Source organism: Salmo trutta, unplaced genomic scaffold, assembly GCF_901001165.1.
Source record: "Salmo trutta unplaced genomic scaffold, fSalTru1.1, whole genome shotgun sequence".
NCBI lineage: Eukaryota > Metazoa > Chordata > Actinopteri > Salmoniformes > Salmonidae > Salmo > Salmo trutta.
This window is the reverse complement of record NW_021822673.1, coordinates 478,329-492,416: the sequence shown is the minus strand read 5'-3', so window position 1 is coordinate 492,416 and position 14,088 is coordinate 478,329. Positions and strand designations below refer to the sequence as shown.

Genomic DNA, 14,088 nt, shown 5'->3' with positions numbered 1-14,088 from the left:
ATACCTTATATTGTGCACTTCAGTTGACCCTAGCCCTACCACCTGGTCAAAAGTAGTGCACTATATAGGGAATAGGGTGCTATTTCTGACACTTCTAATGTGCTGTTGTCTTTTATCACTCACTAGATAAGACTTCCTGGTTCCACCTCTTATTACATTTCACTAACATCTAAGACTGTAGCTTTACTTCCTGGATATATATCTACAAGCCTATCAGGTTTTAGCTTTAGTTCCTGGAGATATATCTACAAGCCTATCAGGTTTTAGCTTTAGTTCCTGGAGATTATCCACAAGCCTATCAGGTCTTAGCTTTAGTTCCTGGATATATATCTACAAGCCTATCAGGTTTTAGCTTTAGTTCCTGGATATATATCTACAAGCCTATCAGGTTTTAGCTTTAGTTCCTGGATATATATCTACAAGCCTATCAGGTTTTAGCTTTAGTTCCTGGATATATATCTACAAGCCTATCAGGTTTTAGCTTTAGTTCCTGGATATATATCTACAAGCCTATCAGGTTTTAGCTTTAGTTCCTGGAGATATATCTACAAGCCTATCAGTTTTAGCTTTAGTTCCTGGAGATATATCTACAAGCCTATCAGGTTTTAGCTTTAGTTCCTGGAGATATATCTACAAGCCTATCAGGTCTTAGCTTTAGTTCCTGGATATATATCTACAAGCCTATCAGGTTTTATCCTGGAGCATATTTTACGCTTCCACTGTTTTATCACATGCCTTATAACAGTTATCCTGGCTTCACCACTGTATTTCACACAGTATAACACAATAAAGATATCTGACTGCAAGTGTGCTGCAGCTGGCCAGGTATGCAGGCTTACTGTAGATAGTGTAGCAGCTGGTCAGGTATGCAGGTTTACTGTAGATAGTGTAGCAGCTGGCCAGGTATGCAGGTTTGCTGTAGATAGTGTAGCAGCTGGCCAGGTATGCAGGTTTACTGTAGATAGTGTAGCAGCTGGTTTGGTATGCAGGTTTACTGTAGATAGTGTAGCAGCTGGCCAGGTATGCAGGTTTGTTGTAGATAGTGTAGCAGCTGACCAGGTATGCAGGTTTGCTGTAGATAGTGTAGCAGCTGGTCAGGTATGCAGGTTTACTGTAGATAGTGTAGCAGCTGGCCAGGTATGCAGGTTTCCTGTAGATAGTATGTAGCTCTACTAAACAGACCCTCTCTAATTGGGGGTCACACACACAGAACATACACACACAGTGGCTCTGTGTGTGTCTGTGTGTGTGTGTGTGTGTGTGTGTGTGTGTCCATGCGTTTACGTCTGTGGGATCTGTCTGTCTGCTTCTCTCCCAGTTTCCTCTCTTCTCTCAGCAGTGGTTCAGTGTGTGTGTGTGTGTGTGTGTGTGTGTGTGTGTGTGTGTGTGTGTGTGTGTGTGTGTGTGTGTGTGTCTCCAAAGCCCTTCCCCCTACATCCTTCCTGACCTGGACTTCTCAGTGGAAACGGATGCCTGACATCCTAACACCATCACACAACAGACAGGATGAAACAAGCAAAATATCACAATGAGTGAATGAGATAAAAACTCAACTACAAGGCAATGGTCAACATGGAAGATATTAATTGATGTGAGCTGCATTTGTGCCTTTATATATAAACTAAAGCAGTTCCCTCTATGGTGGAATACAGCTCTGTGTCAGTACAGGAAGTCGTTTATGGTCTGTCTGACCTCCATTGCCTCTCCCACCAATAGGTAAAGGATGTTTCCTGTTACCTTAAATAATAATAGACCTCATCAGAGGTAGAGATGTTAGAGGCAGGACTCTCTCCATTAAAACATCTCATTTATTATAAATACAGATAAAACAAGGTGCCATTCCACACACACCCACACCCACAGACACACACACACACACACACACACACACACACACACACACACACACACACACACACACACACACACACACACACACACACACACACACACACACACACACACACACACACACACAGGGAGTGACGAGGGAGGGTGGGAGGGTGAAAGAGGAGGAGGGGAGGCCTGGTGAGTGACGGGGCTTGTCAGGGAGCAGCTTTGATGTCATCCATTCCACTATAGGCTGAGTCCTGTAGAGGTCAGAGGCTACGAGGTCGCCCATGTCTCCCAAGAGGGTTCAGGCTGGAGGGAAGGAGGGAGGGGGGGGGGGGGGTGTTACGGAAAAGAGGGGTGTGCATGAAAGGATATGGGCGGGGTGCGGAGGAGGTGTGGAGAGGGGTTTGGTGAGGGATGCAACAGGAAGAAAACACAATGCTTAGAAAAGTCCTTAAAGTCCCATCAGAAGTGTGTAAATGAAGTTGCCCTGAAAGGAGAGCAGAGGGCCCCTTCATTACGCGGCTGGAAGGACAGATGGGGCTGAAACCCTGTCTGTGTCCCCAATGAGCCCTGGTCAAAAGTATGACACTATGAGTACAGGCCCTAATCTACAAAGATGAATAGGGCCCAGAGTTGTTCCTCCCCCGTGTGATCAGGAAACACTCTGGGTCCTACAGATCATAGGTGAGTCCCAATAACACTCTGGTCCTACAGATGATAGGTGAGTCCCAATAACACTCTGGTCCTACAGATCATAGGAAGGTCCCAATAACACTCTGGTCCTACAGATCATAGGTGAGTCCCAATAACACTCTGGTCCTACAGATCATAGATGGGTCCCAATAACACTCTGGTCCTACAGATCATAGATGGGTCCCAATAACACTCTGGTCCTACAGATCATAGATGGGTCCCAATAACACTCTGGTCCTACAGATCATAGGTGAGTCCCAATAACACTCTGGTCCTACAGATCATAGGTGAGTCCCAATGACACTCTGGTCCTACAGATCATAGATGGGTCCCAATAACACTCTGGTCCTACAGATCATAGGTGAGTCCCCAATAACACTCTGGTCCTACAGATCATAGGTGAGTCCCAATGACACTCTGGTCCTACAGATCATAGGTGAGTCCCAATGAAATCTCCTTTCTCCTGAAGTGTGCACTCTTTCACTACTTCCCACAATGTAAAAGCATCGGATTGGTGGAGCCATGGGCTAGTGGGAGATTCCAACATATTTCTTCAACTCAGTGAAGGGAAGTAAACAAGTACACACTTCGTTAGGAAGGAGAGATAATTGGAACGTAAAGCCAAGAAATAGAAACTCACACCGCCACAGAAGCCATATTTTTTTTTATTGTGCTGAAACAAGGCTGTGAATATCTATTAAGATAAGTTGGGTTTGTTTTGTATATCAAACAAGCCATTTGGATGTGTAATTGAAGACAGCGATACTAGGTGGATAGAGAGGAAGCGATACAAGTTAGAGAGAAAACATGACGTTCTACTGAGGGAGACGCCTCTTCCCGCCTCTCCCCTCCACAGATTAATCTAACTACATAACATTGCATAATGTCAGAAAATGTTCTTTAAAATAAAAAATTACATGTCCAGTCTTACCTAGTGGTGACTAAGAGGCAGAGAAGAACAGTCTTATAAAATTTATCCCCCGACAAAAATAAACTATATATATATAAAAATTTTACGATGTTCTCCCTGTTCTCTTTCGTCACCTGAGTTTTACTAAGCAGATATTTAAGCTTGCGTCACAAATTGCACCCTATTCCCTATATAGCGGACTAGTCCCCGTAAATGCTCCGGTCAAAAGTAGCGCACTCCCTGGTCAAAAAGAGTGCACTAATATAGGGAATAGGGTGCCATTTGGGAGCAGGTTTAGTTTGAAAATGAGGTAACAGTAGGCCCTTTTCTTGGAGGTAGTAATGTGTATTGGGACTGTTCTAGAACGGGATCATCTTCATTAAGACTCAAGAGCTCAAAGCACATCAACAAAACAGTGGTTTCCATAGTTACACATTCACACCAACATGAGGTAAAACATCCCAAAATAAAAAAAAAATAAAACATTGTTTCAATTCTTTTTTTTTTTTATATACTCTTACACTTTAGAACTCGAGTACATATTTATGAAATATAGTCCAATGTTCTTGGAGCTCCAACATTGGAACGTCATTACCTCCTATGATATAATAAGTGTCAGCTATGAGCACCACAGTGTTTAGCCCTTTTTTTTAAATGTTTTTTTTTTTTTAATTATCTCTTATAGCTTTTCATGCTGATGATGGACAGTCTGGCGATGGCTGCGTCTCAAAACATTACTAGCCGTCAAATACTTGCTTCCCCCCCAACTGTCCTTGTTTCCTCAATTCCTCTCAAAGTTCATTGGTAAGAGAAGTTCCCGAGAGGAGGAACCGTAGATCCACACCTCCAATGAGATTTGAGAAGAATTACGGAAACATGGAAGCAGTAAGCAAGGATTTGATGGCTTGTGACGTATTTAGACAAAGCCATTGTTCTTCTCAGCTGTGAAGTCTATCTGTTTCTAAGCCGTGCTTTTCAAAGCTACAACATGTGATCGCCAACTCACACAGGTAGGCCTACGAAGCCGTTTCAAAACCAAGGCAGCTGTCAAACTGCATCAACATAAAGTATAGGCCTATTTTGGCTTCACCTCATCAACAATAGGTGGGTTCTTGATCAACCTACGTTCTCTGTTTTGATTGTTATGTACCTGAGAGTTATCAAGAGTTGTTATCACAGATGAACCCAATGATACAGTTCAGGGAACATTCTGGACAGTAATAGTGTTTGAAGAAACTAATGCTGCCTTCCTCGGAAAATAGGAAACTCTGAAGTCTGCATCTGACTGAGAAACTAAGAAGTCTCCTACTGAGAAACTCGGAAGTATTTGACTGAGAAACTCGGAAGTATCCGACTGAGAAACTCGGAAGTATTCGACTGAGAAACTCTGAAGTATCCGACTGAGAAATTCAGAAGTATCCTACTGAGAAACTCGGAAGTATTCGACTGAGAAACTCGGAAGTATCCGACTGAGAAACTCGGAGGTATTTGACTGAGAAACTCGGAGGTATCTGACTGAGAAACTCTGAAGTATTTGACTGAGAAACTCGGAAGTATCCGACTGAGAAACTCGGAAGTATCCGACTGAGAAACTCGGAAGTATCCGACTGAGAAACTCGGAGGTATTTGACTGAGAAACTCGGAAGTATCCGACTGAGAAACTCGGAAGTATCCGACTGAGAAACTCGGAGGTATTTGACTGAGAAACTCGGAAGTATCCGACTGAGAAACTCGGAAGTATCCGACTGAGAAACTCGGAGGTATTTGACTGAGAAACTCGGAAGTATCCGACTGAGAAACTCGGAAGTATTCGACTGAGAAACTCAAAAGTATACGACTGAGAAACTCAAAAGTATACGACTGTGAAACTTTGGATACAAAGATGTTCCCTAAGTTTGTGCCCACACGTATTTCTGACTCGGAAACTCAAAATGAACGGTTGTTGTTAGCACGATTCCGGGACCTTTCCTATTCCGTAATTTTTCCCCAGTCAATATAATTCAGAGAGCACATGAAAGCAGCTTAAAACTGACTGATGTCAAGTTTGAATTGCAGCTTGCAGGCCTGTGTGAGTGGAGAGGGCATGTTGGGTTGTTTGGCTAACTCTCTGAGGCTCCCTACCTCAGGCCCGTATGAGTGGAACAGGCATGTTGGATTGTTTGGCTAACTCTCTGAGGCTCCCTACCTCAGGCCCGTGTGAGTGGAAAGGGCATGTTGGATTGTTTGGCTAACTCTCTGAGGCTCCCTACCTCAGGCCTGTGTGAGTGGAACAGGCATGTTGGGTTGTTTGGCTAACTCTCTGAGGCTCCCTACCTCAGGCCCGTGTGAGTGGAAAGGGCATGTTGGATTGTTTGGCTAACTCTCTGAGGCTCCCTACCTCAGGCCCGTATGAGTGGAACAGGCATGTTGGGTTGTTTGGCTAACTCTCTGAGGCTCCCTACCTCAGGCCCGTATGAGAATATACCATGTTAACATTTAAAAGTTGTAATCCATCACTACTTAAGAAGCATTTTCATATACATCTGGTTGAACCATAACAACAAGAAAAAGAAAATCACATGTGTCGTAAAGTACACAAAATATCTAATCAAGTATATCAATATCTACTAATTAAAAAAAAAAAATCCATGAATACAATATACAAAACCCAAACATATATTTTTCAAAACCTGAAAATCTTCAAGATTATTTTTTGAAGGCTATTTCTTCCGCAGGGTGAAGTCAACATTTACTTGGTTCAGAAGTTTTGAAAACTGTTACAAAAATACTTTTGAGTAAGGGATCTTTTGCAGTCCTAATATCGATAGATTTCATCATACATTATCAAAACTCATACTGAATGAAAGAAACCCGGCAAAAATCATTCCTTTTCAAGACTGGAGGTAGGTATTTGTCAATCGATTATAAGTCCATTTTTAGCAGTTTGTTTGAGGTACATAAATGTATATGAATAGTACATAGTTCAGAAAAAAATAACCAAAAATAAAAAAATTCAGAGCAAAAACAAACAAAAAACAATAATATCGTGTAGTGTCATACAAGCACTTGATCCTTAATAAAAACCATTGAGTAAATCAGAAAAACAAATATATTCAAGTTAACAGTTTGTCAAACAGAAGTCCCAGTTGAGGAGAGGGAAAGGTGGGTGTCTTGTTAGGACTTAGATACACAACACTCATGGTAATGTAAATAGATACACAACACTAATGTTAATGTGAAATAAAGACACCACAGTACTTCTTCCATTAGCTGCTTATGAGTTCTACATAGGAAATATAAAAAAAAACTCCTGATTTCAGTAAATTACCTGTCAGACTTACACAGAACATGTCTGTTCCACTGTGAGACACAAGACAACAACTTTTATAACAAGTTAGCTCGTTGACACACACACACACACTGCCACCCCATGCGTTGTTGTGTGTAGTAATACTATGTAGTACTGTGTAGTACTATGTAGTACTATGTAGTACTATTTAGTACTGTGTAGTACTGTGTACTACTATTTAGTACTGTGCAGTACTGTGTAGCAGGGAAGTGTGCATTCCTTGAGCTTGGAGTTTTCAGGTTGTTGCGGAGGAAATCGGAGGTAGTTTGAAATGGTGAGGAGATATTGCATCAGCATCAGACCACAAAGTGCCGACATGTCTTCGGAATTCTCAGAATACCTGAAGTAAGGATTATCAGGGTTCTAGAATACCTGAAGGATTATCAGGTTTCTAGAATACCTGAAGGATTATCAGGGTTCTAGAATACCTGAAGGATTATCAGGTTTCTAGAATACCTGAAGGATTATCAGGGTTCTAGAATACCTGAAGGATTATCAGGGTTCTAGAATACCTGAAGTAAGGATTATCAAGGTTCTGGTTCTAGAATTCCTGAGTCATCCTATCTCACACTGGCACTAAAGGTGCAGGTAAAACATGAGGTAAATTGTATGTTTTTTTTGTTATTATGGTTTTGTTTGTTTGTTCTTAAGGTTTGTTTTGTTAAGGCAGACCAGGTTAGTGTGAAAAAATAGTATCAATGGAATCCATGGTTTTAAAGCAATGTTGTGAATAAGAAGACACATAAAATGACAAACATACAGTGTGTGTGTGTGTGTGTGTGTGTGTGTGTGTGTGTGTGTGTGTGTGTGTGTGTGTGTGTGTGTGTGTGTGTGTGTGTGTGTGTGTGTGTGTGTGCATGTATGTACAGTGGGGGAAAAAAGTATTTGATCCCCTGCTGATTTTGTACGTTTGCCCACTTACAAAGAAATGATCAGTCTATAATTTTAATGGTAGGTTTATTTGAACAGTGAGAGACAGAATAACAACAAAAAAATCCAGAAAAACGCATGTCAAAAATGTTACAAAATTATTTGCATTTTAATGAGGGAAATAAGTATTTGACCCCTCTGCAAAACATGACTTAGTACTTGGTGGCAAAACCCTTGTTGGCAATCACAGAGGTCAGACGTTTCTTCTAGTTGGCCACCAGGTTTGCACACATCTCAGGAGGGATTTTGTCCCACTCCTCTTTGCAGATCTTCTCCAAGTCATTAAGGTTTCGAGGCTGACGTTTGGCAACTCGAACCTTCAGCTCCCTCCACAGATTTTCTATGGGATTAAGGTCTGGAGACTGGCTAGGCCACTCCAGGACCTTAATGTGCTTCTTCTTGAGCCACTCCTTTGTTGCCTTGGCCGTGTGTTTTGGGTCATTGTCATGCTGGAATACCCATCCACGACCCATTTTCAATGCCCTGGCTGAGGGAAGGAGGTTCTCACCCAAGATTTGACGGTACATGGCCCCGTCCATCGTCCCTTTGATGCGGTGAAGTTGTCCTGTCCCCTTAGCAGAAAAACACCCCCAAAGCATAATGTTTCCACCTCCATGTTTGACGGTGGAGATGGTGTTCTTGGGGTCATAGGCAGCATTCCTCCTCCTCCAAACACGGCGAGTTGAGTTGATGTCAAAGAGCTCCATTTTGGTCTCATCTGACCACAACACTTTCACCAGTTGTCCTCTGAGTCATTCAGATGTTCATTGGCAAACTTCAGATGGGCATGTATATGTATTCTTGAGCAGGGGGACCTTACGGGCGCTGCAGGATTTCAGTCCTTCACGGCGTAGTGTGTTACCAATTGTTTTCTTGGTGACTATGGTCCCAGCTGCCTTGAGATCATTGACAAGATCCTCCCGTGTAGTTCTGGGCTGATTCCTCACCGTTCTCATGATCATTGCATCTCCACGAGGTGAGATCTTGCATAGAGCCCCAGGCCGAGGGAAATTGACAGTTATTTTGTGTTTCTTCCATTTGTGAATAATCGCACCAAATGTTGTCACCTTCTCACCAAGCTGCTTGGCGATGGTCTTGTAGCCCATTTCAGCCTTGTGTAGGTCTACAATCTTGTCCCTGACATCCTTGGAGAGCTCTTTGGTCTTGGCCATGGTGGAGAGTTTGGAATCTGATTGATTGATTGCTTCTGTGGACAGGTGTTATTTATACAGGTAACAAGCTGAGATTAGGAGCACTCCCTTTAAGAGTGTGCTCCTTATCTCAGCTCGTTACCTGTATAAAAGACACCTGGGAGCCAGAAATCTTTCTGATTGAGAGGGGGTCAAATACTTATTTCGCTCATTAAAATGCAAATCAATTTATAACATTTTTGACATGCTTTTTTCTGGATTTTTTGTTGTTGTTATTCTCTCTCACTGTTCAAATAAACCTACCATTAAAATTATAGACTGATCATTTCTTTGTCAGTGGGCAAACGTACAAAATCAGCAGGGGATCAATTACTTTTCCCCCCCACTGTATGTATGTATGTATGTATGTATGTATGTATGTATGTATGTATGTATGTATGTATGTATGTATGTATGTATGTATGTATGTATGTATGTATGTATGTATGTATGTATGTATGTATGTATGTATGTATGTATGTATGTATGTATGTATGTATGTGAGTAGATTAATCAGATGACATCGATAAGAAGTGATATTTAAGAGGATTGATCATGGAAATAGAACTAAGACGATATCTTAAAATCATCTCTCAATCCACAAAAATGAAATGAGTCCACCAAAGACCTGCAGACCTCAGGTAAATGCTGGATTAAATACGGTTGTTTTCTAACTGAAAACCAGCCGCAGTACAGCCAAGTTGGTATTGAAGCATTGCAACGTTAAAGCTCTCTGTTAAATTTATACTTGTAAAAACGAACTGGATAATCAAGATGTCGATGATGAGAACTGTGACTATCAACTCATTGTTTCCTAATAGAGAAAACAATAAAGCATATTATTTATAAGAGCCCTGTAAATCCAATAATATCATATTACCTCCATTAAGATCGTTCCATCATGTGAACTTCACCATAATAAACATTAAAGCTGAGTTCTTCTCTTTGTTGTGTGGTTATAATTATCACAATATAAAATGATAATTATCACAATATAAAATGATAATTATCACAATATTAAATGATAATTATCACAATATTAAATGATAATTATCACAATATAAAATGATAATTATCACAATATAATAAAAGCAGGTGAAAAAGGTTCTTGGTTAAAGAGACTAACTGGCAGTAAAACGAACATGATGAAAAAAACGACATACCTGCTAATATCCAACAACCTCAACTGAGGAATTCATCAATTAAAAAGGTGTGATTTTAGCAAGTTAAAGAAGCCAATTTGTTATATATAAAAAAGCAATTCCACGGTAGATTAAAATAACCTGACTTGAAGAGAGAGTAGTCTGTCTCCCTGTGTTTGGTGGTCCGACACGGGACTCGGCGGAGGGAGGGTCTGTGTGTGTGTTCTAGACCTCTGTTGTACTGAAACAGCAGCCATATGGTCGCAGTTTCTGAATGCCAATAACAGACTTTCTATCTCTCCCTCAAAGAAAGACATCCTGGAGAATCAGTGGACAACGACAGGGGAGGAGGGGAGTAGAACCTGCAGCGGTACCAACCCCCAGAACCTCTGTCCTTACAGCAGATAAAACATTACTGTTGTTGTAAAGAGGTACAGCGGATCTTTGTTGTCATATTTAGTGTTTCGGGTTTTTTTTTTTTGCGGCTCATGCTCTGTGTGTTCATCTCAGAATCAAAACAAACAACAACAACAAAAAAAACCCCAAAAAGAAATAAACCCAAACAAAAGTGTCAAATGAAAACAGTACGATATGAGAGTGGACAGAGAGGTCATGGGTCAGCGTCCTTAGTAAGTGGTGAAGGCAGTGGTTCCCCAGGAGGAAGAACTGCCAGAAGGAAGTAAGAGGTGAAATGATGTTGTTCTTTAATCCTCCTCTCCAGACTCCTCCTCTTCCTCCTCTTCCTCTTCTTCCTCTTCTCCTTCTTCCTGCAGGGGCAACACAATGACCCGGTCAGTTTCACACTTTTCAACAGAAAACGGCTCCTTCTAATGAAGGACAAAAGCTAAAATGGGTTATACTACATTGTCTTATGAGCAACCTTTAATGTAAGGCTGGCCGAACAAAATGAAACTGACAAGACATGATTTCATCATATAGTAACATAACACCATAGCAGAGCATCAAGACTTGTTGGAGCACGAAACTACATGAAAAGAGACAGACAAATACAAGGTTAGTTGAAATTCCTGAATGAACAGGTTTTGTTACAGGAGTAGAACTCCGTTTGATATACAACGTATTACCAGAAAGCACTTCCTGGAAAGCACTCGTTTCCACCCCCACCCCCCTAACAATGTGTTGAGTGCATAGTTTCACAGACTCTCTTTTAACAAGCTTACACAAGAACACTACAGCGGGTGTTTCCAACTTCAAAAAAGTCTTCCAAGATGAGCGACCAGCGACCACCATGGAACAGGGAGAAAACCCCCTCCATCCCAGCCTCCCTCGCTTTTCAGATTGAAATGCATTTTCATTTTCCACATGGCTTCCATTTTATTCGAGGGGAGCCTAACTGACACAATTTATAACCCTCTTCCTTTCCCAGGCTGCGGCTGAGGGTGTGTCCCAAATGGCACCCTATTCACCTCATAGGGCCCCCATAGACTCTGGTCTAAAGTAGTACACTATGAAGGGAATAGGATGCCGTTTGGGACCAGAGTCTGAGGCAGTATTCCCATTCAGCAGAGAGAGAGAGACAGAGAGAGGCGAAAGCTTGTCTGCATTACAGGACCCCAACTCCCTCCCTCCCTCCCTCCCTCTCCATTCATTAGTTCAGCTGTGAAGGGTCCACTAAACACTACCATGTGACACAGCCAGGAGAACCAATGAGAGTGGAGCGAGAGGGAAGGAAGGAAGGAAGGAGGGAAGGAAGGAAGGAAGGGAGGAAGGAAGAAGGAGGAAGGAGCTACTGAAGTTTGGACATTACTGATTAAAAGGGGGGCAAAACTAGAGAGGTGTTAGTGGTTAACAGGGGGGCTAAACTAGAGAGGTGTTAGTGGTTAACAGGGGGGCTAAACTAGAGAGGTGTTAGTGGTTAACAGGGGGGCTAAACTAGAGAGGTGTTAGTGGTTAACAGGGGGCTAAACTAGAGAGGTGTTAGTCATTAACAGGGGGGCTAAACTAGAGAGGTGTTAGTGATTAACAGGGGGGCTAAACTAGAGAGGTGTTAGTCATTAACAGGGGGGCTAAACTAGAGAGGTGTTGGTGATTAACAGGGGGGCTAAACTAGAGAGGTGTTAGTGGTTAACAGGGGGGCTAAACTAGAGAGGTGTTAGTGGTTAACAGGGGGGCTAAACTAGAGAGGTGTTAGTGGTTAACAGGGGGGCTAAACTAGAGAGGTGTTAGTGGTTAACAGGGGGCTAAACTAGAGAGGTGTTAGTGATTAACAGGGGGGCTAAACTAGAGAGGTGTTAGTCATTAACAGGGGGGTTAAACTAGAGAGGTGTTAGTGATTAACAGGGGGGCTAAACTAGAGAGGTGTTAGTGGTTAACAGGGGGGCTAAACTAGAGAGGTGTTAGTGATTAACAGGGGGCTAAACTAGAGAGGTGTTAGTGATTAACAGGGGGGTTAAACTAGAGAGGTGTTAGTCATTAACAGGGGGGTTAAACTAGAGAGGTGTTAGTGATTAACAGGGGGGCTAAACTAGAGAGGTGTTAGTGATTAACAGGGGGGCTAAACTAGAGAGGTGTTAGTGGTTAAAGGGGGGCTAAACTAGAGAGGTGTTAGTGGTTAACAGGGGGGCTAAACTAGAGAGGTGTTAGTGATTAACAAGGGCCAAACTAGAGAGGTGTTAGTGATAAACAGGGGGGCTAAACTAGAGAGGTGTTAGCGGTTAACAGGGGGCTAAACTAGAGAGGTGTTAGTGGTTAACAGGGGGCTAAACTAGAGAGGTGTTAGTGATTAACAGGGGGGCTAAACTAGAGAGGTGTTAGTCATTAACAGGGGGGCTAAACTAGAGAGGTGTTAGTGATTAACAGGGGGGGCTAAACTAGAGAGGTGTTTGTCATTAACAGGGGGGCTAAACTAGAGAGGTGTTAGTGGTTAACAGGGGGGCTAAACTAGAGAGGTGTTAGTGATTAACAGGGGGGCTAAACTAGAGAGGTGTTTGTCATTAACAGGGGGGCTAAACTAGAGAGGTGTTAGTGATTAACAGGGGGGCTAAACTAGAGAGGTGTTAGTGGTTAACAGGGGGGCTAAACTAGAGAGGTGTTAGTGGTTAACAGGGGGGCTAAACTAGAGAGGTGTTAGTGGTTAACAGGGGGCTAAACTAGAGAGGTGTTAGTCATTAACAGGGGGGCTAAACTAGAGAGGTGTTAGTGATTAACAGGGGGGCTAAACTAGAGAGGTGTTAGTCATTAACAGGGGGGCTAAACTAGAGAGGTGTTGGTGATTAACAGGGGGGCTAAACTAGAGAGGTGTTAGTGGTTAACAGGGGGGCTAAACTAGAGAGGTGTTAGTGGTTAACAGGGGGGCTAAACTAGAGAGGTGTTAGTGGTTAACAGGGGGGCTAAACTAGAGAGGTGTTAGTGGTTAACAGGGGGCTAAACTAGAGAGGTGTTAGTGATTAACAGGGGGGCTAAACTAGAGAGGTGTTAGTCATTAACAGGGGGGTTAAACTAGAGAGGTGTTAGTGATTAACAGGGGGGCTAAACTAGAGAGGTGTTAGTGGTTAACAGGGGGGCTAAACTAGAGAGGTGTTAGTGATTAACAGGGGGCTAAACTAGAGAGGTGTTAGTGATTAACAGGGGGGTTAAACTAGAGAGGTGTTAGTCATTAACAGGGGGGTTAAACTAGAGAGGTGTTAGTGATTAACAGGGGGGCTAAACTAGAGAGGTGTTAGTGATTAACAGGGGGGCTAAACTAGAGAGGTGTTAGTGGTTAAAGGGGGGCTAAACTAGAGAGGTGTTAGTGGTTAACAGGGGGGCTAAACTAGAGAGGTGTTAGTGATTAACAAGGGCCAAACTAGAGAGGTGTTAGTGATAAACAGGGGGGCTAAACTAGAGAGGTGTTAGCGGTTAACAGGGGGCTAAACTAGAGAGGTGTTAGTGGTTAACAGGGGGCTAAACTAGAGAGGTGTTAGTGATTAACAGGGGGGCTAAACTAGAGAGGTGTTAGTCATTAACAGGGGGGCTAAACTAGAGAGGTGTTAGTGATTAACAGGGGGGGCTAAACTAGAGAGGTGTTTGTAATTAACAGGGGGGCTAAACTAGAGAGGT

The 14,088-nt window shown here is 42.5% G+C and overlaps 1 protein-coding gene and 1 long non-coding RNA gene across 3 annotated transcripts in view; both read right to left on the bottom strand.

The window, feature by feature from the left end:
- Positions 1-3,197: 3,197 nt before the first annotated feature.
- On the bottom strand, positions 3,198-7,586 carry LOC115183154 (uncharacterized). Its single transcript, XR_003873973.1, has 2 exons — positions 7,280-7,586; positions 3,198-7,195 (listed from the first exon to the last, which is right to left on the bottom strand). It is a non-coding gene; the product is annotated as an uncharacterized LOC115183154 (long non-coding RNA).
- A 1,835-nt stretch (positions 7,587-9,421) lies between these two features.
- The window catches only part of LOC115183155 (high mobility group protein HMGI-C), a 133,083-nt gene continuing 128,416 nt past the window's right edge, over positions 9,422-14,088 (bottom strand). The window contains exon 5 of one of the 2 annotated variants that reach the window (XM_029744480.1): positions 9,422-10,796. In XM_029744480.1, coding sequence (XP_029600340.1) covers positions 10,734-10,796 — 63 coding nt within the window. In that variant the 3' untranslated portion in view covers positions 9,422-10,733. The remainder of the gene's footprint in view (positions 10,797-14,088) is intronic. The other variant, XM_029744481.1, reaches the window with a different exon arrangement.